Here is a 24,645-nt window from a genome sequence, read left to right on the forward strand (position 1 = left end):
TGGCCGTGTGGCCCACGGTGATCGGTGCGCACAGAGCGAAGCAACCTCGCCGCTGCGAGCTGGACAAGCGTGAGGGGAGGGGAGCTTTGAAGAGCGAGCGAGAGAGAGATGTGCGTCACTCAGGAGAATTAATTCTCATTTCGAACGAATTCTTTAAAACAAAAAAATTATCCTTCCAAGTTGTAAATATTTTTTTGGCGGAATAAATTTGTTTTTATTTCTTATATTTTTTTCACATGTTTGTTTTTATTTATTCTTTTAAATATAACAAACAAAATGTTTGTAGGGGGCTGGGAACATCGCTCGCTTGCTTGCTCGCTCGCTCGTTTATTAATTTATTCGATTCGCCGAGCGGCGGCGGCGGTAGCGGCAGCGGCGGCGGCGGCTCCGCGCGCAGGAGGCGAAGAAAAAGGAAGACGAGCGCGAGACGCTCACGCGACGCCGCCTCGGCCAATGGGGGCGCTCGCCCGGCTCGCGGCCGCGGGCCAATGGGCGCGCGCGGCGGCCTTGCGCGAGCTCCTCCCTCCGCCTATATAAGGCGGAGGCCCCGCTGGCCCCCACCTGGCGAGAAGCGGCAGCAAAAGCGGACGGCGAACCACCTCCGTTCACACTCTTATCTCTCTCTCTTCCCTTCTTTATTTTAACTTCTCTCTCGCTCTCCTCTTTCACTCTTGCTCCCCCCCCACCCACCACCTCTTACTCGCTCTTCTTCTTCTTCGTTCACTCTCATCGCCCACTCCACCGTCAGCCCGCTCTCGGCGGCAAGTAACGGGCAACTAAAACAAATTTGGCCTCAAAAGCGCACGGGAGAGGAAATTTTAAACTGCAAGAGGGGGGAAAAAATATCGTTGGGTAAATTCTTTATTTTATTGTAAACATAGAGGATTAAAAAATTTTTATAAAAAAATTACTAAAGCAACGAACAGCAAAAGCAACTAGCATAATAATAATTTCTCAATACTGTATTACCAGTACAGTACCTTAAGCCTAGTTTCAAACGGCTTGCGGCCACCATTAGCTACGCAACAATTCTAGCCAGAATAAATATTCATCATCGTCATCGAACGCTGCTGCCTTCTCAGCCAACAACAATAACGCAACCAGCCGAGGCCACAAACACCCCGTCTATCTCTTCTCTCCTCACCGCTGCTGGTCCATTGTTTTTTTGAGTCGAGAGCGAGGAGAAATCAGGTGCAGTCAACCAGCTCGGGTTGGTGGGGGGTTATTTTTGTGTGTGTTAAGTCAAAAGGAGATTTTTTTTTTTTAAAAAAAAAAAGCACAATGGGTCTCAGGGAGCGCAAGTCGCCCTCGGAGACGGCGCTCGAATGCCAACAGGCAGTGGACAGGAGCGGACCGGAGTATGTGGACATCCTGGAGCTTCCCGACCAGGAGGTCAACAAGAAGGCATCTGCCACCGAGACCAGCAGCAGCAGCAGCAGCAGCACAAACGGCGGTCCTCCGTCCATCACCAGCAACACCGTCGATTCCTCCGTCTCCAAGGCGACGGACGACGAGGACCTGAGCAGCACCGTGACCTCCGCATCAGCTCCGCGTCGCGTCGTGTGGAGGAACGTGATTCTCATGAGCCTCCTGCACCTCGGAGCGCTCTACGGGCTGCTGCTGCTACCCGTCGCTCACCCCATCACCTGGGTCTGGAGTAAGTGTGACGACGTTAAACGCATTTATTTTTAAAATTTTATTTTTTTTTGCGTAAATTAATTTGTGTTTTACCACCGAGCTATAGAGTTGTTATTTTTTTTTTGGGTTCAGAAGGGGCCCTTTTCCACAAATGGTAGGGGTCGGCGAAGTGGCTTATCGTGTGGACATTTCAAGCGACTCAGTATTCTCAACGCGTGAAAAATCCACGGGGAGAGAGACGTGCAAAACTCCGAATATTACAGGCGTCAGGATCGGGATCGAACCCACGACCTCTTGTATGCCAGGCTAGGTAGTTAACAGCTCGCCACCAATTCTGGGTCTTCTAGCTGTTAGTAGTGAGGATAACGTGAGAGAGTGCTTGGGAATTCATTTTAAAAAGTGAGGTTTGGGTGTGGACTTTTCATGGCATAAAGTGCATTTAAATAAATTATAAGGAGAAAGATTAAATATTACTTAAAATATTTAGAGGTAGACTTTTGTCATGGATTATAGGACAGTTGAAAAAATACATAGAACATCTCTCCCAAAAGAGCTTAGAAATATATTTAAATAAAACCTCGGACTGGGCATGGCTTAATAGGCATTAATAAAAAAGAAACTCGGAATGAATATTAAGTTAACTCAAAGCTGTCGTGGCTTAGAAGGCATCTTATTTGTTTATTAATGTTCCATAAATTTAATTATGTATTACCAGCAGAACCCATCAAAGGCGGAAAAGGGTTGCTGCAGATAATTCAAGGGCATATAGCACTTCCGGAAATCAATAAATAATGGCGGTAAATTTCACAATATTTAATGACTATAATTATATTATAATAAATAATCTAACTTTTAAGAAAGCCTCTCACAGAGCATCATGCGATAGATGTACCGCCACTACCAACCAACCAACCCCGACGTTGGCTATATGATTTGCACAGTGGTGGATTCGGGCCCTCCGGCATTGGATGATGGGTTGGGCGGGAGAGATTGTTCGAGAACCAACACCGGCGCGCCTATTGACACCCCGTGCGGTAAAAACGGGAAGGCGGCAACAGCAGCAAGCAAGCAATCAGCATAGCGCCCGCGTTGGGTGCTGTTATAAACGCCCGCGCGCAGACTGCCACTGGTGTTTGACGTGTCGTGCATGGCATGGCTGTGGCGTTTCTTTCTTTCGTGAAATGTTTTTTTTGGATGGCTTGGGTTGGCCCTCGGCCCAACAACTAACCTGTGTCGTAGCCGTAAAACAAATTCGCCTCGGCTCGGTCATCGCAGAATGCAACGCAGAATTATTTTGGGGAATGTTGAAACATTTCCCACAACTCAATACATTTAATCACACGTGGTTTTTTTTTTAATAATTATTTCACGCAGATCCCATTTACAGTATTCACGCCGGAAAGAATTGCAGCGGCTGCGTTCCAAAACTTAATGGCTTATGTAACAAACAAAAAAAATGCGGTTGTGTAACACTGTACGTCTTGCAATGCAGAAATGTCCTTGGCAAACTTTCTATAGCCACGCTCCTGTTCAAACCGACCGTGCAGTAGTTTTGACCAGCTGCTCTTGGATGCTACGAAGACAGACCCCAAGTCCCTGTAACGACCCGCATTTATTATTCTAGGCCATGCCTCAACCTGCGCTGTTTTTCCTGTATTATTTATTGCAGAACGAATAATTTTAGATACGAGTTGATTTCCACTTGGTTATAGGCAGACAATGAACACCAAGATAGCCTAATTTTATTTGAGTGCCTTCCTGGCCGTGTTGCACATTTATTTGCCAGAAAAAAAGATTGGTGGCCCCTCGTGTGTTTAAGCAGAGGCACGTATTCTCTTATTTGTATTTCTTAGAACTGTTTGCAATTGGTCACCTCGACTTATTTTGGCCAGATTGGCGAGGGAATAACTAATGCGGTAAAACTCTACAGTTTTTTCAGCAGGCACGGAGAATACTTGACATGCAGAGAGCGGTGCTTCAAGCAGTCACCCACTCCCTCTGCCCCTAACCTCATGGGTGCTTTAGTCACACTGCTGTGTCGTCACTTGCTGTATTTGGTGTTCTGTACCGTTATATGTACAGTGAGCACTTTTCCAGTGGGAGCCCAAAGGGCCACCTCTCTACAACACTGTTGTGTGTGATATGTTCTGTATGCTTCATGCAGGGGTGCAGAATCTGACTTCATTTCGCCATGGCCACATGAGGCCTTGCGCTTAAAAATAACCCGCAAACAATATGAATCCATCGCCGTACGCAAGCATCTTGGCCACACTAACCGGGTTCTGGAGGGGAATATTTTTGACCTAATAACTCTTTATAAACCCAGCACCCCCTGGCCACCTGTTGAAGAGAACCCTACTGTTTTTTTTCGTTATTGAGTAAATGGAAAGGTGTGTGATTGTATGGCCGGCTCTAGGTATTCAAATGTCCTATTGGGCCCTTGGTAAGAAAAAAGGTCCCCCCCCCCCCCACCTCTGATACGGCGTTTCGCATCACGCGCCGTTTTCATTCGGAGCGCCATCCGCTGTGGCCATGCTGCCCCGCCTAACCCGCGTTGCTGCGTGGCGTGGCGTGCCGTGCCGTGCGCAGCTTGGTTCTGCTTCACGGTGAGCGCGCTGGGCATCACTGCGGGCGCGCACCGCCTCTGGAGCCACCGCTCCTACAAGGCCTCCTTGCCGCTGCGGGCCCTTCTCGCCGTCGCCAACTCCATGGCTTTCCAGGTGAGCATGCGTTCATGCCGTCTCGCCACCTCCGCAAGCGACCGGCCATCTCCCTTCCGGCCATCTCTGCCACGCCTCGTCATCGGATTTCATTCAGGGACTTCGCTATCACATTCCACTAATGAGCATCTTGGAGGTGGAGACTTAAGCATCGGGCAGCACGGTGATTCACTTTGTCACACCATCTCACACTTTCCATCTGCCCTCTGATTAACATCATTTGCTCAGCCCTAGCCAAGGAACCTTCATAATGAGCGGCTTTCAAATTCTACCCTTCCATACAACTTTCCCTCACAACCCCCCCCCCCACCGCACCTCCGATTAGCACGGTTGGCTACGTACGGTGCGAAATCTTTTCAACATAAATATATACATACATGTACCCATCATTGCCCCTTTGTTGCTTACGTCATGATGTCTCAGCTGAATGGCCGTTAGGAGTTCAGGTTTGCCCTCGGAAGACATCCCTTGCCTCACTGACCCATCTTGCCAGACAGTCGCACTGCAACCCTGGATATTGACTTATTTACAATTGTTGACTCGTCACGTGGGTGGCACTTTAGTCCAGCTCAACATTTTGTTTTCCGCCCCCTGAACCCCTCAGCGATGGTGTTTACACCTTAAATGTTGCAAGTTAATTCTGTGAAGTTATCAGTTGGGGGATAGCAGATTTTAAAAAAAATCAGCAGTTTTGTTTGAGCATCACTGCCAGAGGGCAGGGTGACGTTTCACTTGTTGAGTGATAACGGGCTGTTTGTAGGTCTAGATAACGTTTTATTGCTCACTCACTTGTGCGGCAATTTATCCAGTGAAGAGGGCAAGTCTGGCTGTGGCTTGACCTGGAGTAACTTGACTGTGACATCATAAAAGTATGTTGTTAACAGCTGGTGCATTCCATTGCATCACATGTCTTACAAAGCAGTTTTTTGATGAGCTCATTAACAAACTGTCGAGAAAAATAATCTTCTAGTCCTTGACTATAGGCAGAGCTAGGAATATGATGGCAGGAGCAGTTAGGCAAATTGGATGTTTGGAATAGAATGACAGGAAAGCACTAGAATATATCAAGAGGAGAATGTTGAAATAGGTGGGACACGCGCAGGATGCTTCAAGGGCAGGTTGCTGAGACAGATATTGGGAGTGGTACCCAGAGTTGCGTGACCAAACCGAAAGAGCGTTGAAACCAGATGGTGGGATGAAGGTAAAAGCAGGCCTTGGAAGGCAGACGTCAACTTTGTAGCAGCTGTATGATCTAGCAGAAGGATGAAAGAAACGGTGATATTTTGTGGCACGGTAGCGAGATGTTAACTACTTCGCCTGGTATACAGGAGGGCATGGATTCGATTCCGACCCAGACACATGTATATTTGGAGTTTGCATGTTCTCCACCGGAATCACGTGGATTTTTTCCGGGTCCTCCGTGTTTTCCCTCTACATTTAGAAACACGCGTTTAGAGTATTTGGCTGCTATAAATTTCCACGTGATAAGACACTTCGTTGAGCTATGATTTATGGGCAGGTTGCTTCTGAAAAATAACTATATAGGGAAGTGGACCTTACCTGGTAAAGTTAAAAAAATATTTAGTTTAGTAAATAGTTTATTTTGTGGCATCACTGGTTTTGACCTTGACAATGCCCACTGGATTCCTCACTCCAATGATTTTGAAGATAGCATATGATTGCCTGTATTTGTGAAAACCTGCTGTTCAAACACTGGCGTGCTTTGCTTCATTTCTGTACTGGTTATTATCATCATCACGAACTCTAAAGACCAGATGAAGATAAACTCTCCAATGGGGTCTGGGGTGCAAAGGACAGTACAAAATGTCTTAGCGCGGCAAAAAAAACCTGGCCAAAAGTTGTACTGCTAAACATAGCCTGTCATAATAGCTTGTTAAATCAATATTTGTGCTGCGTTGTTGTGAATGTAACTTATGAAACCGCCCACACCCACCACCGACTCTTAATTAGAATTTGCTTAGGTTGAGCCCTCACCATAATTTATCAATTCTCATTCTTTGCCCGTTCGAGACATGGCCTGAATTTGTCTCCTATCAACCTCTGTGTTATTTACCAAATTTGACATTGCAAATCACAATGATTCACCGTGCCTTTGAATTTCATAGCCGCACATTAATCAGTGGTAGGGGTAGGCCACCCAATTGTGAGCCTCGACGTGATCGCAGAGCCATTGGCCGATCGTGCCCTGGTGGGTTTGTGCACCAACTCGTTAGTGGGCTTGAGTGATAATCAATCACCCTTGATATATCAATCAATGCTTCCTGCATTGATTGATATATTAATCAATCACCCTTGATCTGAAACATCAAATGCTTTTTTTTTGCCAGCTATTTCTCTGTACAAAACACACCAAGGTAAAGAAAATGCACAGGAAAAATAAACATGAGATTGTTAACCCCCCCCCCCCCCCGATAAATACATTTTCTCCTCTGAGATTGCATGCTCCCCTTTTGAGATTGCATTCTCCCCTATTAAACAAAAGCCCTTTTGTTAACATGTGGGAACCTGAGGCCGCGTGTGTGCCTGTGTGCACGTGCCTGCGTACATGCGCGCGTACGTTCGCATCTGTACAGTGCTGATGTGCGTGGGCGTGAGGGCAAGCGCTTGCCAGAATGGCGTAAGCAGCAGCATCGTGACCCGTTGCCAGGGCCGATGCACGTCCTCTTTATGGTACCAATCTATACTTGGCAAGCCGCCCTGGTACAGTTGTGCCATGGGGTGGTTACGTTAACCCATTGTACCGTGCCGCTATGAGACTGCGGCACCATCCCCCGTTGGGCATTATCGAGCCATTGTGCACCGCGCTGTGCTCAAGCGCTTTGTTGTACGTTGTGCCATCCTGTTTGTAATACGCTGCGCCGTGAATTGTGGGAAGAGCGAGGTGCGCTTCGCTGTGCTGTGGGTGCCAGAGGGTGTGCCGATTGGCATTGCTCTTTTTAATGCATTGTCCCCGGGGTGCGCGATTTAGCATTGGGTGTTGTAATAAATGGGTACTTTTTCTCCCTTACTAATCCAACCACATTCGCATCATCGATAGACTATAAATACAGCGTACACACTGAATCACAGACACGAAAATCTATGCATACAAGCGACAGCTATTTCTGTCACTAACGATTTGCAACAGGCATTTTGTGTGTGGCGTGATCACTAGACCTTTCCAGGTAAAACATCAAATGTGGAAATTGTCAAAACCGTGCTGCTGCGCAGGGCCAATGCTACACACGGATCTGCATTTTTCTAGATGCCTCGCTTGTGCATGCATGTGTAAAACAAATCAAAAGCGAATTAAAAAATAATAACCAATACAATTGGGACTAAATACCGGAGCTGTGCACGCCGTATTGTGCTGCCAGAGAAAGCCCGGATGTCATTCGCTCCAGGCCACATTTGCCGAGTAGCTCGCTGGGGCGCACAGGCGCCTTGCAGCCTCACAAATTGGGGGGGGGGGGGGGGGGACGCTGATGTTGAGCTGAGCTTTTACATGCCCGGTGCCTATCGTGAAGCGGTGGGAGCACGTCTCATTTTTATGAATATCGTCCGGAGTCAGGTGTTGCACAATAATCCGACGGTTCTTTATTTTTTTGTCCAATCGTTATCTCTGGGTTTCGGAGCACACAGGGCACCTCAGCAAATGTTGCTTACGTAACCAATACTGGACAAGTTCGAAATTAAAAGAAGGTTTTGTAAATAAACTACTTGGGTCAGATTCAATTTATTTTGTTTATACGGGGAGAAAGTCCGTGGTGGGGTTGGGTGGGTGGCTGGCATTTTGGAGAAAACAAAACAGCTGTCTGCCAAATCACACACAGACAGTTTCAGCACAAGTATTGCAAAATGCATCCATCCTCGTGATCCAACGATCTTTTTATCCACCTCACCATCCTCACTATCTGTGTCTTTGCGAACATTTTTTATCGCCGTTGCCATAATCGCGTTCATCGTTGAAGTCACGTCGGCTCGCGTTTGCTCGTGGTAATTTTTGTCCCACATTTCCTTCGTTGTTAGTGAGTGGGGCCTTCGCAGTACGCTTTGCGGCAGCCTCGGTGGAGAGCTGTTAACTCCCTCACCTGGTGTACAAGATTCATGGGTTCGATCCCAACCCCTGACGCCTGTGTATGTAGAGTTTGCATGTTCTCCCAATTGTCGTGGGGATTTTCCTCTGGGTCCCCCCGTTTGTCCCTCCACGTTTATAAACAACATGCGTTTTAGAGTATTTATTTGCTTTGCATTTCCATACGATAAAGCCACTTCGTTGAGCTATCATGGCCAAGTCGCTTCTGAAAAGTAGCGATATAGCTCAGGGGCCTTACCTGGTAAAATAAAAATAGTAATAGTTTTTTTTTGTATAATTTCTTGCCTCAGTTGGGTGTTCAAGATGGAGGTGGCATTGGGACTTGTCTAGTGCCGATATTGCGCCTCACATTTCCCTTTCTTTGTAAAAATGCTTTCTTTCATGTACGTCGTTGCAACATCTCCCGCATCTGAAACTTTCTCTGCTTTTCTGCCGAGATGGTCGTCCGTGCCGCCATTAACTTCTTGGCTCGACTGCTGTAACTCCCTCTTCCAACGGTCTCTCTCGTGTCCACCCAACACAAACCCCAGATGGTCCAAGCTGCTGCTGCTGCCTGTATTCCTAACTCGTTCACGTGAACAATGATCACATCACCCCAATCCTTTTTGTTTGTTTTGATTCTACTAACTCCCAGTCCATGCCTGAGTTTTCCTATAACATAGCAAGCTTGGTCTTTAAAATGTCTCCACAACCTGCCCCCCCACCCCCTCATTTCTGCCTCTATACCTCCTCCTTCGATAGTTTCAGCCCTCTGACAAATCCCCTTTATCAAAACTGACAATTAATTACAAACACATTATTTGGTTATCACTCAATTTTTTTCTATTCTGCCGCCTCAGTCTGGAACTCCCTTCCCCTCCCATCAATTTAACAGCCCCGGTGACAATCTCATGTATAGCACCTTCCTGCTCTCACCGGTGTTTGCGAGCAGTGCCGCGGGGATCGTCCCACGGCCAGGCCCCCGAGAACCTCGCAGCGCCAAATTTATTTCCCACTTTCCAACTCTCCTCACCTCCCCTGGCCACACCCAATCATTTACCTCCGCCGTTGTCGGAAGACCTCTCCATTCATATCCACCTCACTCCCCCCTCCCCCCCCCCACTTTCCCCTCTCCTTCTCTATCCTTTCTTCCTCTACCACTTCCCAACTCGTCCCTTTTCATTGTAGCAGGCGTTTATTTATAAATGTTGCACTTATGCCTTCTTAGCTATTTTGACCGATTCTTAAAATTCTGTTTTTCTTAATTATGCTTTATCACGTCTCAAACGTTCTGAGATGCCCTGGTGTGAATTGAGCTCTATCAAAAACTGAATTGTTATAGTCCATCAAAACAATATCCCCTAGCACACACAATCTGCTCAATGACTGTACTTCACAGAGGTGAGCCTTTGAGGAGCCTGGCGGTTTATGCTCAGTCTCTGGGGGCTATCGCCAAAATGTTCAGTGACTAAGTCCCCCTTGTCCAACAAAGACTTACCGAGTCTCAGGATTTTCAATAAGGATTTCCTCAATGTGATATCTTAGCAGACCAGTTCTCCTCAGGAGTGTGTTGCATGCGAGGAGAAACAGGAAGTACCCAGAGAGAACCCATGCATTTGAGAGGCTAACACTAAAAATGCTCCCCCCCCACACACGGGGTCATGAACCAGCTTACCGTGCTGCCATCTTCTGGCGATCCTGCAGTTCGGCAGACTGACACGTTCACAGCGCATGCTTGAGACCTGTGTGATCCACACACCCTGCCTCAGTGGCGCGCCGGATTGCATTCCCCCCACAGCAGCGTGCGCAGTATTTCCGTACGTCACCTCCCGCAGTGTTTTCTTCAATTGCCATTTGTACATTGTTGATCGCAAACTGCTGGCGAGGCAGTAAACTAAAAAAAAAATCTTTGAATTGCTCGCTCTGTTGGTTGCGGCGGGGGGGGGGTTTCTTTGTGCGCGACGATTGTGGGTGTTTGTGTCACACCGCACCGCTTGCCGTGGTTATATGCCGCGTGCTACGTGCGACGCTTGCAGTTCACACGATGTGCGGGGCTTGAATGCTTTTTGTGATTTGCCTGCGCGTGCGTGCGTGCGACTTTGGGTTATGTGCGTTTTGATGTTTTGTTTACGAGCGTTTTGTTTTGTCGGTTGCGTGTGCCGTGTTACAATTGTGCTGTTTCTGGTGTTCCCGGTTTACAGTCCTCGGCACACGCCTGCAGTCCAGCTTTCAGTCCCGACGAGAATACCTCATTCACTTGTAAATTAGGTTTGTGTTTAAAAAGCAAATCGGATGATCTATTGCCGTTGATTTGTAAGCTGCGGTTGCTGAAGTGGTCTGTGCCTTGGGGGCTGCAGTGTTAGAAGCTGGACTTTATAGTCAGGGCTAGCAACCCAGGCTGCAAAACCCAGACTGAGTAATACTCTCCAACAGTTTAACAATTCACCACTCTTATATAAATTGGTATGACTATCGACGTCAAACTTATATTGAATACAAATCATAAATATTATTTTATAACACTCGCAATGCGCTGCATGTATCATGGGCCTAAATTAGTATTTTGGTGGTTGAATCAATAATTGCATTTTTTCTACTTTGTCAGAAAACTGCTTTCACACTCAATTTCAGATGCACATTTAAATTCTCTCGACCGTTCTGGCACCTTCCAAATTTGGCTCGCGAAGTGCCGCAGCAGACAGCTCCACTCGAATCATCACTAACGGTGTCGTCATTATCGTCATGGCTGTCCATCACGATTCCATTCCCCCGTTTCATAATAAATCCGTGCCCTGGGTGCGCACCGGTTGTGTGGGACGAGAGAGGAGCACCCGACGGCGGGAGGATGCTTGAACCGCCGCGCATAATTGGGGCTGTTAACGCAACTTCATCGATTTGTGGACAAAGTAAAATTTGGTAAATGTGCTTGGCCATGGCATTGGCAAACACTACAGTTGGAGCGTAACGTGAACAGCCACTTGGAAATGCCGCGTAATAGTATGAGCAGCAAGACATCTCACTGCTGAGCTCTCCAGATGTCTGCACATTTCAATTAAGTGTCTTTACTCATTTATAAAGCAACGGCGAACATTATCGGCTCGTGTAATCCGGTGGACTTGGTGATAAGGTGCCCGATGGGTGGATGGAGAATTAGCATGCTGCAGTGCCGACCATGATTATTTACCCACTAATTCGCATGCTTTTGAAGAGCGCCCCCCCCCCCCCCCCCCCCGAAAGTAGTCTTTGAGCACGCGCTGGATAACACGGTTTTATTGTAATCGGTAGGCTTGATGAGCGGGGGACGAACGGCCATGCCACTTGCTTGTGAAAGCATGGGGAGTGCATGTCGCACCTCTTAATGCATAAATTAAGGAGCGCATCGCCCAGGAAGATTCTGAACAGTTAGGCACGTGATGCACAGCCAACTGCACCGCAGCACATAGCAACGTTTGTTTATCTTGCTGAAACCCGGCGTGAGAAATGCCTCACCCCGCGTGCCTACATTGTAGTGGATTATCTAATATTGCAGTTTGAAAGCATGGCCCCAGATGCACTAATGCACTGTGCCTGGAGTGGCAGTGAATGCATGTGTGTGCTTCACCGCTTTGTAAATCGGCCTGGGTCACTGATGAAGTCCATGTAACCACCCGATGCTCTCTTCGCCATTACTACAGCTTCTGCTACATTATTAAGGGAATATATTTCTCATAGCTTCCGTACGGTTAGGTCCTCTATCCAACTAAGCCGTTTGATGGTCTTCAGTATTACGAGTTTATAACGCCAGTGTTGCATTGCCAATGCCTTTGGTTGTCCTTCTGCCTGTGACCAAGTCACCTAGAACACACCCCAATATCGTCATTTGTCAGAAGCTAAGCAAAGTTGGCCTGGATCATCCTAAAATGGGTGGCTATCAAGCACAACAGGTTGTTTATTTATAATAAAGGTTTTTGGGTGAGATGGCGTTATTTATAAATGTGTCGTAACCCTCCACCACCCGACACGGCCAAACAGTAAAAAATGTGTCACGTTTACAAAGGACAAATAGTTCACGACTTTAGCCCACCGGTGTGTTGAAGAGTGAATCAACATCATTATTTGTCCTTTGTAAACGTGACACATTTTTTTTACTGTTTGACCGTGTCGGGTGGTGGAGGGTTACGACACATCTATAAACAACGCGATCTAACCCAAAAACCTTTACTATGAATGATATTGGTCGCGAAAGCCTGCTACGTGTTAAACTGAGGTTGTCTATTCGCCGCGGGGCCTACTTGGTGAGCAGTGCAGCAAAATCCATTGTTGAACTGTACCTCTATGCTCCCTGCCCTCGCCAACTGCGGTGAACAGCGTAGTGAAGTGTGGTCAAACAGCCCCCAGGGCTTGCACGGCATGGGTAGGCCCCTCGTACAGCAGTGCAACGACAGAAGAGCTGCGCGAGTGGGTGTACATGCCTCGTGGTACGACAGAAGAGGAGGTTAGCGTTCTCTTGCACGCAGTGCCGTCTGTGAAACGTAATGATTACGAGTCGGTGTTTGTGGATTTTTACGGACTGGTGATTCATCGCCTGCCTGCCGACGGTGCCCGTGACCTCTTTCCGGTAGCGCGGAAGACGATGCCGGCATGGTGGCACATGGCTGCAATCCAAGCACTTTTGGAGGCAGGGTTAGTGGATCGCACTGAGAAAATCAATGTGCATTGAGACTCCCAAACTCACCGCGGTGCAAGGATGGCCAGGTGATGGCAGTATAAACATGTCTTTGCAGACATTTTGGTGTTATCTCTTCATATTGCATGGTTCTCTCCATTCACTGTTTCCTCCTACATGCAAAAAATGTGCTGCGATTTAAAAAAAAAGCTAGATACTTTCTGTCAAGATCCTGCTGAATAAGAATCAAATCTCCATGAGACGTTTTTGTATAAATACGAGATATTATTAATTGTATAGATTTGTGGATTGGAGCGATGGAACAGTGGTTTTAGCGCACTGCAAGGAAGGTGAATTCGCGGCGAACCGAGTTTAATTCCCGCCCACGGCTAACACGAGGCCCCTCCAACTTCATCAACCGTCACTGACCGGTATGGTGAAGTATGACCGTACAACCCCCCTTTAACTAACGCAGTGTGGCAAGACCTTCACCCGGCCAGCAGTGGCTTGACAAATGACTACAAATTCTAAATTGAATATGCATTTTTTTTTTAAACAGGCAATAATTCTTGTGCGGTAAATGCGTAGTTGCGCGTAACGGTCTTGGACTTTTTTTTTCCGTCTATTTTTCTCCTCCGGGTTCTTTCGCGGCGGACTTCGTCTCCGCTGACACGCCGAGGTGCTCGTTGCCAGGGCAACGGCACGTGCCCTGGCTTCCCCTCCCGAGCGCCGGTATCGGATGCGATGCCATGCCGACGCCTTATTAGTTATTACCCGCCTCGGTCCGTCACTGCCGTGCAGACTGCGGCCGATGAATGACGGCGGAGGCGGCTGCTATACATTAACAACAGCCACCACCTCCCGTCGAAAAACAACATCGTTGTCCGGACTCTTTGAGAATATTTAAGTGCTTTAACGCTTTTGATTTAAAGCTTTCGTGACTGCAGGGATTCATATTCTTGGTTCTTTCGGTAAAGTCATGTAGAAGGGAAACATAAAATAATAAAAAAATATATTATTGTTTCCCTTCCACGTGACTTTACCGTCGTCCCGACAGTTTTGTTCCTTCACCTGAAGAAGGCTACTTGTGTTGTGGCCGAAACGTCGTGAGAATTTTATCGTTTTATTCTCATTCTACGTGACTTTACCGAAAGAACCAAAGAATATGCTTTACGCTTGTCGACTACCAACAACAGCGCTGTGATCGGCTCGTTGGAGCTGGTGATTTTTAGGAGAAGAAGCACCTCTCCGTGCGTTGTTTGTGAACGTCACATGACGCGGCGTTATACCGGTAGGGATGTAACAAGTCGCCTCCACGATTCTATTAATTGGCGCGAATCGGACGGTGGGGTGGTGGAGGGGGGGTGTTAGGATTCAATTCTCAATTCCATTGTTTTGTTGTCATTGCAGAACACGTCGAAGCTATAGTGATATGAGCATATATAATATATACACCATTTGAAATAATTGATCAGCGTAACTTCATTGGTGTGATTGGATGAGTGAGCGCATGAATTGGCGAGTGGGGGTGAGTGTGTTGTTCTGAGCTGCAGTGCGGATTAGACCTAGTCCTCAACATGGGTGTAGGAATCTACACGTCGCTACAAATCTCCAAGCAGATCAATGATTGAAATTGGGATCTGTCTGTGATCTGAGCAACCAGTTATCGGTTGGATGAGATGGTAGTGTCGTTGATAGAATGAGGTCTCGATAATAATTAGACATTCAAACAATGCGCTATCATATTTTATGACGTGCTTTTTACTCCTTTTAAATATTTTATTTTTTAAGTATCCCCACTTCATGCATCATTATTCATACCACGCAATGATTGTTTTAGGTGATAATTTCGCGAAAGGCAATATCCTAAATAAAGATTGATGGTTAAAAGTATTAATAACAGATTAGGACCATTTTATAATCCACTGCTGAATGATGAAGGCCTTGCCACCCCATGGCATTACTCCACCACACTGGAGCAGTGCGGGTTTTTTTTAATTGTTTGGGATACCCAGATTTGGATCAGATTTCACTCGCCACTGATGCTAACCGTGGCTGGGAATCAAACTCGGGTCACTGGGCTCATAGCGCGGTGGGCTAAACCACTCCATCGGCCGCTCCGCCCCCAGCGTCTTGTCATAGTGGCTCAAACAATCCTCAGTATTTCACAGTCAAGATTGTCCACCAGGCCTGGTGTCACCAGTGCCGTAAGCCCTAGCTCCCCGGTGACTTATCTCACCTTCCCTGCACGCTTTGATGAGCCCAAAGCTCAACTCAAGTTCACGCGAGTTAAAATCTTCCCATTTAAACAGAACCAGCCAGAGCAGGCAGCTGCTGATTAGAGCTGAGAGCGTCGCTGCATGTGGTTGAGCCTTTCAATGAGAGCTTTCCGTGTAAAGAGGTACATTTTTTAAAGTTCATTTTTTCTGCTAGAGTTGGTGCGACTTCTTCAGCATTTCAAACACCACCTGACAATTAGCCTGTTTTTTGACCAGTCTAAAATGTGCTTCATGTCCTGGAGCTCATCACGCACTATGATGCTGGAGCAGTGTTGTCTTTGCCCGTGTTCTCTGGTCCTGGGATAGGTATATTGAGGTGCGCGCGTGTTGTGTTTGACGGTGTGCTGTTTGTAATAAGCGCCTTGCCTTGCCATGATGATGAAAGGTCCGGTGTTTGCTTTGCCTCTAAAATTGCGTGGCCTTTTGTGTGTACGTTGCATTGAACCGCTTTCGTACCGTACTGTAACCAACCGTGCTAATCGGAGGTGCAATTAGTGTTGCCATTGTCATCAACGTCACATTGGCATCGCAGCACCGTGACATCGACTAGCTTATCTCTGCCACGGGTAGATCTGCTGGCATTTATATTGGCATGTTCTGTTTACGTGCCAAACCTTACTAATTGGCTGTGTCGGGTGGTGGCGGGTTTAATCACACATTTATATTTACGCGATCTGAACCAAAAAAAACCTATGTTGACCTACAGCACGCAATTTATTTGATGTTAATAAAAAATAGGATCTAATCTTGACAACAGTCTGTTTTGCCACCAAATAGAAGTTACGTAATGTAACCTTCACGTACATTGGTTTGGGACCAGTGTTATCTTGACATGTAAACTCTGGACTGGTCTCAACTTATCAGCTGATAGCCTGTTAAAACGTATACTGCTGGGTTGCCTGACATTACAGGCAAGAGTAAAGCAGTTTGGAACCCATTCAGCTGTGTAATTAGGTACAGTGGTTTATTGTTGTTGTTTTGTACAATCATTGCGTGGAATGTAAATATTTGTTGTTGTATTTAGTGGCCTGTTATACAAAAGTGAAACAATTTTCCCCCCTCTTAACTTACACCGCTTTAATTGGCAAACTAAAGGAAATTGTTACACTTGAGATACTTACCGCAAATGTGCCACATTATTTTTTATTCCAAGTGGAGACCCTTGTTCTCTCAACGGACTCTCACCTGGACATAAACGAGGGCCATCGGTCGATCCACTCACTCGCTGCTCGCGAACTCTGCTCAACCCTTAAGGCGTCTGCTGCTCGTTCGACCGCGTCTGACCGCTGGTGTTTTTTTCTCGCCTCTTGTGTGTGTGTTTGTGTGTGTTTGTGTGTGTTTGTGTGTGTGTGTGCTTGCCGCGGCTCTAGAACGACATCTTTGAGTGGTCACGTGACCACCGCGTGCACCACAAGTTCTCAGAGACCCACGCCGACCCGCACAACGCCAAGCGCGGCTTCTTCTTTTCCCACGTGGGCTGGCTCCTCCTGCGCAAGCACCCCGAAGTCATCACCAAGGGCAAACGCCTCGACCTCTCGGACCTGGAGAAAGACCCCATTGTGCAGTTCCAGCGCAAGTACGTCAACCGAGGCGCGACGCGGGGGAGGGGTTTATTCTCCGCTTTCGAACTCCGCTTGAAAGCGTTAATAAGTTATCTCTGTCTGGCTGGAGTGCAGCAGGGGCGATGGGTCACGGTAACACTCGTAAAGATTATCCAACGTTGATAAAAAAAAATTTAGTTTCAAGTTGTGTTGCTATTCGGGACCTACCCTACAGATTAACGAGCCACATTAACCAGAGCAAGGACGCCCAGATCTTGGCAGATGAAACAAAACAAAAAATGGCGTTAAATGGATAAGCCCGTTGGGCCAAGGCGGGCTTGGTCCCATGCGGTGGCTGTTTTCGTGAAGTCGCTTTACGCGCGACGTCACCACGTCACGTCGCACGTCAGTGCACCGCATAACGTCGTCGCCCCTTTGTGCGGCTGAGAAGGTGACATCCTTACCGCCGATGAAACACTTTCGAGGAGAAAAAGCGTGTTGGAATGCGTTACGGAATCCGCATGTGTGTGCGTGATCATTTTTCCTTTTTTGTTTTCTCAAGTTGGGGACGAGAGGTTAAATGCCCAATGTTAAGCCGTGATCACCGCTCGCAGTTAGTGGAGGTTTTTACGCTTGCGAGCAATTCCACGGGCCGGTTGGGGCAAAAACGCGTCGCTCGCTCGCACGCACGCACGCGGCACTTTGGAAAAGAAACACAATTCCACGTGTCGGGCTAAAAGGGGATCGAGTTGGTATGATGAGCAGATCCGCAAAAGAGCAGGCGGTGCAGTGGAGGTTATGGGCGATGGGGCGAGCGAGATCGCTGGACGTGATAGAAAAAGCCCCCTTCACTGGAGCCATTTTGCCCTGGCACCGCGTGTAGTTTGCTGCCCGCGTGTCACCGTGTCTCTGATTCCCAAGTGCGGTTTGCTCATCCTAGGGGATGTGTTGAGCATTTATTCTCTCCAGCCTTGACCACTACGTGCTAGATGCCCTCGGTCGTGTGTGGTGGTGGTGGTGGTGCCCGAGGTCGTGTGTGGTGGTGGTGGTGGTGGTGTTGCCCTCGGTCGTGTGTGGTGGTGGTGGTGGTGTTGCCCGAGGTCGTGTGTGGTGGTGGTGGTGGTGTTGCCCGAGGTCGTGTGTGGTGGTGGTGGTGGTGGTGATACCCGCAGTCGTGCGTGGCGTCGAAAGCTTGAGAGGTGAAATGCTCAGCCGCATTTGGATCACGAGCAGCTGCCGAAAGCTCGCATGGTGTGCCGCAACGTCTTAGATTTTACACAAATTCCTACTCCTCATCTCTCCTGCCCCCTTCCACCTCTCTTTCTCTTCCCCCCCCCCCCAAGGTACTACAAGCCCTCCGTTGTGCTCATGTGCTTCATCGTGCCCACGGTGGTGCCCTGGTACTTTTGGGGAGAAACCATTCACACCGCCTTCTACCTGGCGGGGCTGCTGCGATACACGCTGGCGCTCAACGCCACGTGGCTGGTCAACTCGGCGGCGCACATGTACGGCATGCGGCCCTACGACAAGAACATCAACCCGCGGGAGAACCGCTTTGTCACCATCAGCGCCATCGGTGAGTCCGCGCCACATTGAGGCGCGCCGCAAAAGTGGTTTGAGCAGTAATTAATAGTCATTCGTATTCATTCACCCCCTGGCAAAAGAGACGCCATGAATGAGTGGTCACGATTTGACGTTGTGATTTGATTCGAGGGTCGATTGCTTCAGCACCAGCTGGTACTGTCTGTCCCATTCTGCCTCATTGTCTTATCAGCTTAAAGGTAACAGGGAGTTTGAGCGAGCGCATCCTAAACTCTTGACGTCAGCGCTGCCGTCCTTCCCCCGCACCTCCGATTAGCACGGTTGGCTACGTGCTTTGCGAAAAAAAGTGCAGCACACACACACGTTCATACGCTGGCAAAGATTGCGCGACACCTTGGGGCTCTCACCGATGGCGAGCTCTCGCCATCTTCCCACGCACCTCCCCTCTCTGCAGGACCTTTCGCCTCCATCTTGGCAACATTACCCAAAGCTCTCATTTCCTTCTCCCCAGCTGCCGCCGAGACACTCGCCCGTGCCACCGTCGCATTGCGACTCCACCACCGCAAACTCTCCCCTCCTCTGTGGCCTCCCAAAAAATTGGTCATCTCAACAAACTCCAGATGTGTTTTCCAAAACGCCACTGGCCAGACCCCCTCGCCTCGCACCCACGAATGAGGCCATGTCACACTGGATCCTTCCAACGAGCCCTACTTGTTGTGGGCAACCTTGGAATAATTTTGGCCGGTTTTCTTAAGAGGCCAGGTTGCTAGCAGCAGCACGACGCTGCAGTAAAATTTTGTTACAGGAGGGTTGTCGTTGACCCCCTGTTACAGACAGATGGATAGGCAGACAGAGCCAATGAATAAACACTTTCAACCCGAGTTTAAAATCAATACCTATTAGTAAAATGTTTTTTTCTAATTAACAAAATGAAAGAGTGAAGGGGGGATAATAATAATACGTCTCTTATCAGTACAAATGTATAATTTACAGAGTGATGTCACCGTGCCCATCTGTGTCAGGCTGGGTGCAATTTGAGGCTACTTTGTATGCGCTCAGACACGTGTGTGTTTGTGTGGCTGCGCGAGGGGAGTGGCAGCACAGTGGTTAGCACGCTGCACTACGAACCCAACGACCCAACTTTGATTGTCACTCATGACCAGATAACATTGGCGAATATTTGAACCGGTCATAGGCCGTGCCTAGGTCGAATCGGCATCAAATGAGTACCTGGTGGTGTACTCATTTGATGCCTGGGGAGACAAAGGCAGTCGGGTATGGTGTTGGCCTCCCACCGACATTTACATTCTTGTGCTGCCTATTATCTCATGCCACCTAAAATTATCACGTGGTGTCAAAGTGCACTTCGCCTCGCACGTATATGCTTTTGACATTGCTGCTGCCAAGTCACGGAGAATGGCAGCGGTTGTGTGTTGGCTTTCAATTGCCCAGCAGCGACCGAAGAATAAACATTATGACTTGGAAGGTATCAGCAGCAGCAGCAGCAGCCATGTTTTTTTGCACTGCTGGTTGAAGGCCTCTCCACATTGTCACCATCCCTGCCGCAGCCCTGCAGTGCCACACTCCGCCTCGCTGTCATGCACGTGAGCGGACCTCACCGCTCCATCTCCGCCGCGATCGTCCTCTCGGGGCGTGTCGTCGCGTGTCCTTCCGCTGACGTTCGGTCACGAGCCTCGTCTTGTCGGACGTCATCCATTTTAGCGCCGTGTGTCCTGCCCACGCGCGCACTCTTCTTAACGGTCTACACGTCCCTTACATTTGCGTGGTTCGCGTGGTCTGTCTCCTGCGAGAGCTTTTTGTGTTTGCCCTCTGATGCCACGAGGCAAAGGTCGGCGTGAGGTCAATTGCAAAACCCGGCCAGCGCCGTATGTAGCTTGCAACTGCACCGCACGGAAGCAGTTACGGAAGTAGGCACTGGGTCTCCCGTCAATAAATGAACAAAAATTGTCCGGGCATCATTTGCACGCGCGTTTTGTTGAATTGGGTGAGCTAATTATTACCCGACACCTGTTCCCGCTTCTTTGGTGGTATTCACAGTTGTTCCATGTGTATCTTTATTCGTACTGCGAGGGACAATGATTGCCCCTTCAGGCGTGACATGTAGAACATCCTCCTCTTCCTCACCCAGAAAAAAAAAATTTTGTTCCTTATTTTAGGCCTGATTAGATATCTAGTTGCTCTATGTGATTATGAATGAGTAATGCAGTGGTTGTTATTTATGTACTGTTTGCATGTGCACAATTGTTTACTTGTGTTGGAGATTTGAACGTGTTTTTTATATATATATCATCACCATCATCATCACGATCCATGGGCCGATAGCCCCGTAGGTGTCCACTGGACATCCCGTCATTTGTTTCCACTTTCTTCTGTCTTGTGCCAATATGCACAAGTAGTGGCCGCACCTTTCCGGCAACAACCTCTTCATGTCGTCATGAAGCCACTCTCTGCGAGCTCTTCATCTCTTTCCGGTCCCTTCCATTTTTTTCCCAACCACACACTTGGGACATTTTCCTCTTGTTGTTGTTGTTGTTGTCCCGTCCTACATATGCGTCGAAATAGTGCAATCTGGCACGCGTATATACATCTACACGCATATAAACAACGTGAACAGTCGGTCACTAACGATGCGTGCGTTTGCGTGCGTGCATGCAGGCGAGGGATTCCACAACTACCACCACACGTTCCCGTACGACTACGCGACCAGCGAGTACGGCTGGCGGCTCAACCTCACGACGATGTTCATCGACTTCATGTGCTGGGTGGGACTGGCGAGCGAGCCCAAGAAGGTGTCGCGGGAGATGGTGATGGCGCGCAAGATGCGCACGGGCGACGGCAGCGGGCGCAGTGGCTAGCCGGGGGCCCCCGCCGCGTGTGGAGCCGCACGATGCGCCCGAGGTTGGGGGGGGGGGCGGGGGGGGGGGGGGGGCAGTGGGGGGGTGGGCCCGGGGGGACGCACGTCACCGGCGGGTGCTGCCTCCTCCCACTCACCCCCTACGGAATTCGGCCGGCGGGCGGTCCTCCCCCGTCCCCGCCCGCCCCCCTCACCGCGCTAACCGCGTTGACAAGGGGGGCGGCGTAGACGGAACGGGAGCAGCCCGATCCTGACGCGTGTCTCTCCACGGCCGCGGGAAAATGCGCACCCAGCGTTTGTGCTTTAGACGGGGGAAGAGACGGTACGATGTAACGCAAAGCACTTAAAATTATTATTTTTTAAACCCCCCCCCGAAAAAAAAACGTGCAAAAAATAAAAACTCGTGCGCACCGCACTTTATGAAATTTTATCGCGCGCCCGTTACGCCCCCTTCCCCCGCCCCCCCGCCAAATTGTTGTGGCTTCCGGGAAAGGTGATTCCGTCGTGGGTGGAATGCGTCTCGCGCGCGGAAACCAAGCGTGCTTTGCGGAGCCTGGTCGGTGTGCGCCGGTGCGCCGCGCTGTAATTGCGTCCCCGATGGGAAGTGGCACGCTAAATAAACACGTTAATGAGCATCCACCCCCCCCACCCCCACCCCCACCCTCAAAGGACCCAGCGGCCCGATGCATTTTCGCGTCTCCCGGCCCCGAGAGTGTCGTTTTGCCGGCGCCGAGCGCAAGCGCGTGACGCCGTGCGATTGGTTTTTTGGCCCAAGGCCGCCGGGAACCCCCCCCCCCCAACGCATTCCGATGGCTGCAGCGATGCTGCTGGGCAGACCAGGTGACCGGGTAGTTACCGCACGGTCGGGGTCACAGCTGTGTGTGTGTGTGTCCCCCCCAACTCGACTCATCCCCCCCCCTCCCCTGCCAACCCCATGTCTACCCTCCCATTACTGACCTCTTCCCTTACCGCCCCTCTTTAATCCCACCTACTACTGCCCCCTTCTTACCCTCGTTCAATCCGATGCCCTACCCCTCCCAAACGGGCCCAGGTGACAGTGATGTCCCTTGTAACCTTGTGCTCGTTGTGAACCGCTTGACTTAGCTCTTACCTGTTTACTGTTTGCTATATGTAGCACATGATTTCGAAGTGATAGGCTTATACATATATATTTAGATATGTGATGACAACAAATAATAAAACCACAGGTGAAATTGCTGACCATCTGTTGAATACAATAATTTCTAACTTTGTGAGTTTTTGGATCAGATCTGGAACCTGGAGCTTGTGATAAGAGATTTAGGCACAGGAATCTTCAGTTCGTAATTTTTACAAACTTACTTTTGACTGTGCCAACTAAACAACAAAGATCAGACGACACTGCTGAGCTTTTCATCGAGTTTTATTTAATTGAACTGATCAGGAGGTGTTTGAGTGTATGCAGGCAATCCGATCGATGTCTGATTAACTGCTTTACTGTTTAAAAAAAATAATAAAATATAAAAATGTCGACAGAATGAGTTGTTGACGTGCGGCCACGCGCCGGTTTGTTCCACCGCGCAACGCGAGCTGTGCGGCCGCGGGCTTGAGAGGGGGTTTCGTTGTGCGCGTGCGCGCGGTCCCCGTGTGTCTGGATTGTTCCTGCGAAACTTTGCATTTCCGGGTCTCTGTGTGCGGTCACACTGGGTAACTGAAGCAAAGCTTGGGCCCAGCTGATGAAGGGCAGTGACCCCCCCGCCGCCCACCGCCTCGCCCTGCTCTGCCTTCTCGTGGGGGACCCTCGCCAGAGCATAACCACACGAACCACAACCACACTCCCAACAAAAATCATAACCACACGAACCAGTCGAACTTAATCCATAACCCTAATCGACCAACCAGACCCTACACCTAATCACACGAGCCAAACAGCCCCTACCTACAACGCTGACCACACTAGCCAGCCAGACTTTCTAACCGCGACTGCCAAGCACAGACTAACCCTCGCACTCGGCTTAATTATAATAAAATCAGCCAACGAACCAACTGATGGGAGTGGTTGCGCAGTGGTGTTGGCATACTGCGCAATGAATCCAGAGTTCGATGCCAATAATATCTAGACCAGACCTGCCGCAGACCCACCTGAAGTGCGTTAAAACAACCTCCATGACCGGCACGGCATTGCCTGGGGATCCCTTCATCCAGCAGTGGATTGACAAAAGGGGCTGTACATTTTTGCCAACCAGCCACTCTACAAATACCCTAACCCGTAATCTTACCCCCCCCAACCCACGTTTCGTTACTTTTTCACTTTCACACTTTCACACTGGCTGTTCTCTGCACGGGAGTGGATCACACCCCGTCGTAATGAATGACGCTGTGAGGTTAATCCTCAATCTTAGATCCGATATTGATGCAAGGTAGCCTCTTCAACCGATACAGGATCAGGACTCGTGACGACGATAAGAAGCCTTGACCTATGGGAAATAATTACTTTCAACCACTGGAGCACAGCGAAATCAATCGCATATTAGCAGAAGCTACATACAGAGAATCTGACTGAATGCTAATTGTAAATGTTGTGGCTTTGCTCTCCAACACACCGGCGTGCTGTACGAGTAACGAATTGGCCACGTTCTGTTCACGTGACAAACCTTTACTTATTGGCCGTGTCGGGTGATGGCGGTTTTAACGACACGTTTATATTTGTGCGATCTAACCCAAAAAAACCTGTTATGGATGAATGCTAATTGTTAGCAAGCCCGACTCCACTGGCGTGTAGATATCGGCTGTGGAGGCTGCGCAACTGCTCTTGTGCCCGCAGACCATGCGAGAGGAAGGGGGCGGGGGGGAAGGGAGGCTAGGCACCAGGTTACGAAGCGGTGGAATTTGAACAGAGGGCCCCATTTATTCACTCGTGCAGCCAGGACCCATGCCAGCCACGTTACCACACTGCCCAGCTCGTTTGTATCCAAGGCGCAGTCCGCACCCGAGCCATCGTCGGTTGCGCAACTCGATCGGGCGCGACCGAATCCCTTCACGTCGGAACGTTTCTAAAAACCATTTGCGAGCCGTCGCGCCACCGGTTGCTTCACAGCTGAGGCAGACTCGGCTTCCACGCATCCATCTGCTCGGGCGATCTACAGTGAAGTGTTCCTTCATCGCGTGCCACGTGGTATTCGCAAACTACGGTCATTTTAGAATCACGAATGATGATAACAAAACGCACCGCTTAATATCCGTGGTGCGCAACTGCTCGCTCAGGTTTGGATAAAGCAGCTGCAGGCGATGGCATCGAAGTTGCGGACGATTGCGCAACCGCAACGCTCGCGTGGACAAGGCCGGTTGGTT

At 49.1% G+C, this 24,645-nt stretch overlaps 1 protein-coding gene across 1 annotated transcript; it reads left to right on the top strand.

Moving 5' to 3' along the window:
- The first annotated feature begins 542 nt into the window (after window positions 1–542).
- On the top strand, window positions 543–22,832 carry LOC116940182 (acyl-CoA desaturase-like). The gene is made up of 5 exons (XM_032949553.2): window positions 543–1,657; window positions 4,228–4,358; window positions 16,728–16,933; window positions 18,242–18,474; window positions 21,117–22,832. Exons 1-5 carry the CDS (start codon window positions 1,282–1,284, stop codon window positions 21,314–21,316), a joined length of 1,146 nt encoding a protein of 381 aa, XP_032805444.2. The 5' UTR covers window positions 543–1,281; the 3' UTR covers window positions 21,317–22,832.
- Window positions 22,833–24,645: the final 1,813 nt, after the last annotated feature.

Source organism: Petromyzon marinus, chromosome 8 (assembly GCF_048934315.1).
Source record: "Petromyzon marinus isolate PM22_M1 ecotype Great Lakes invasive population chromosome 8, UKy_Petmar_22M1.pri1.0, whole genome shotgun sequence".
In the NCBI taxonomy this organism is placed as follows: domain Eukaryota; kingdom Metazoa; phylum Chordata; class Hyperoartia; order Petromyzontiformes; family Petromyzontidae; genus Petromyzon; species Petromyzon marinus.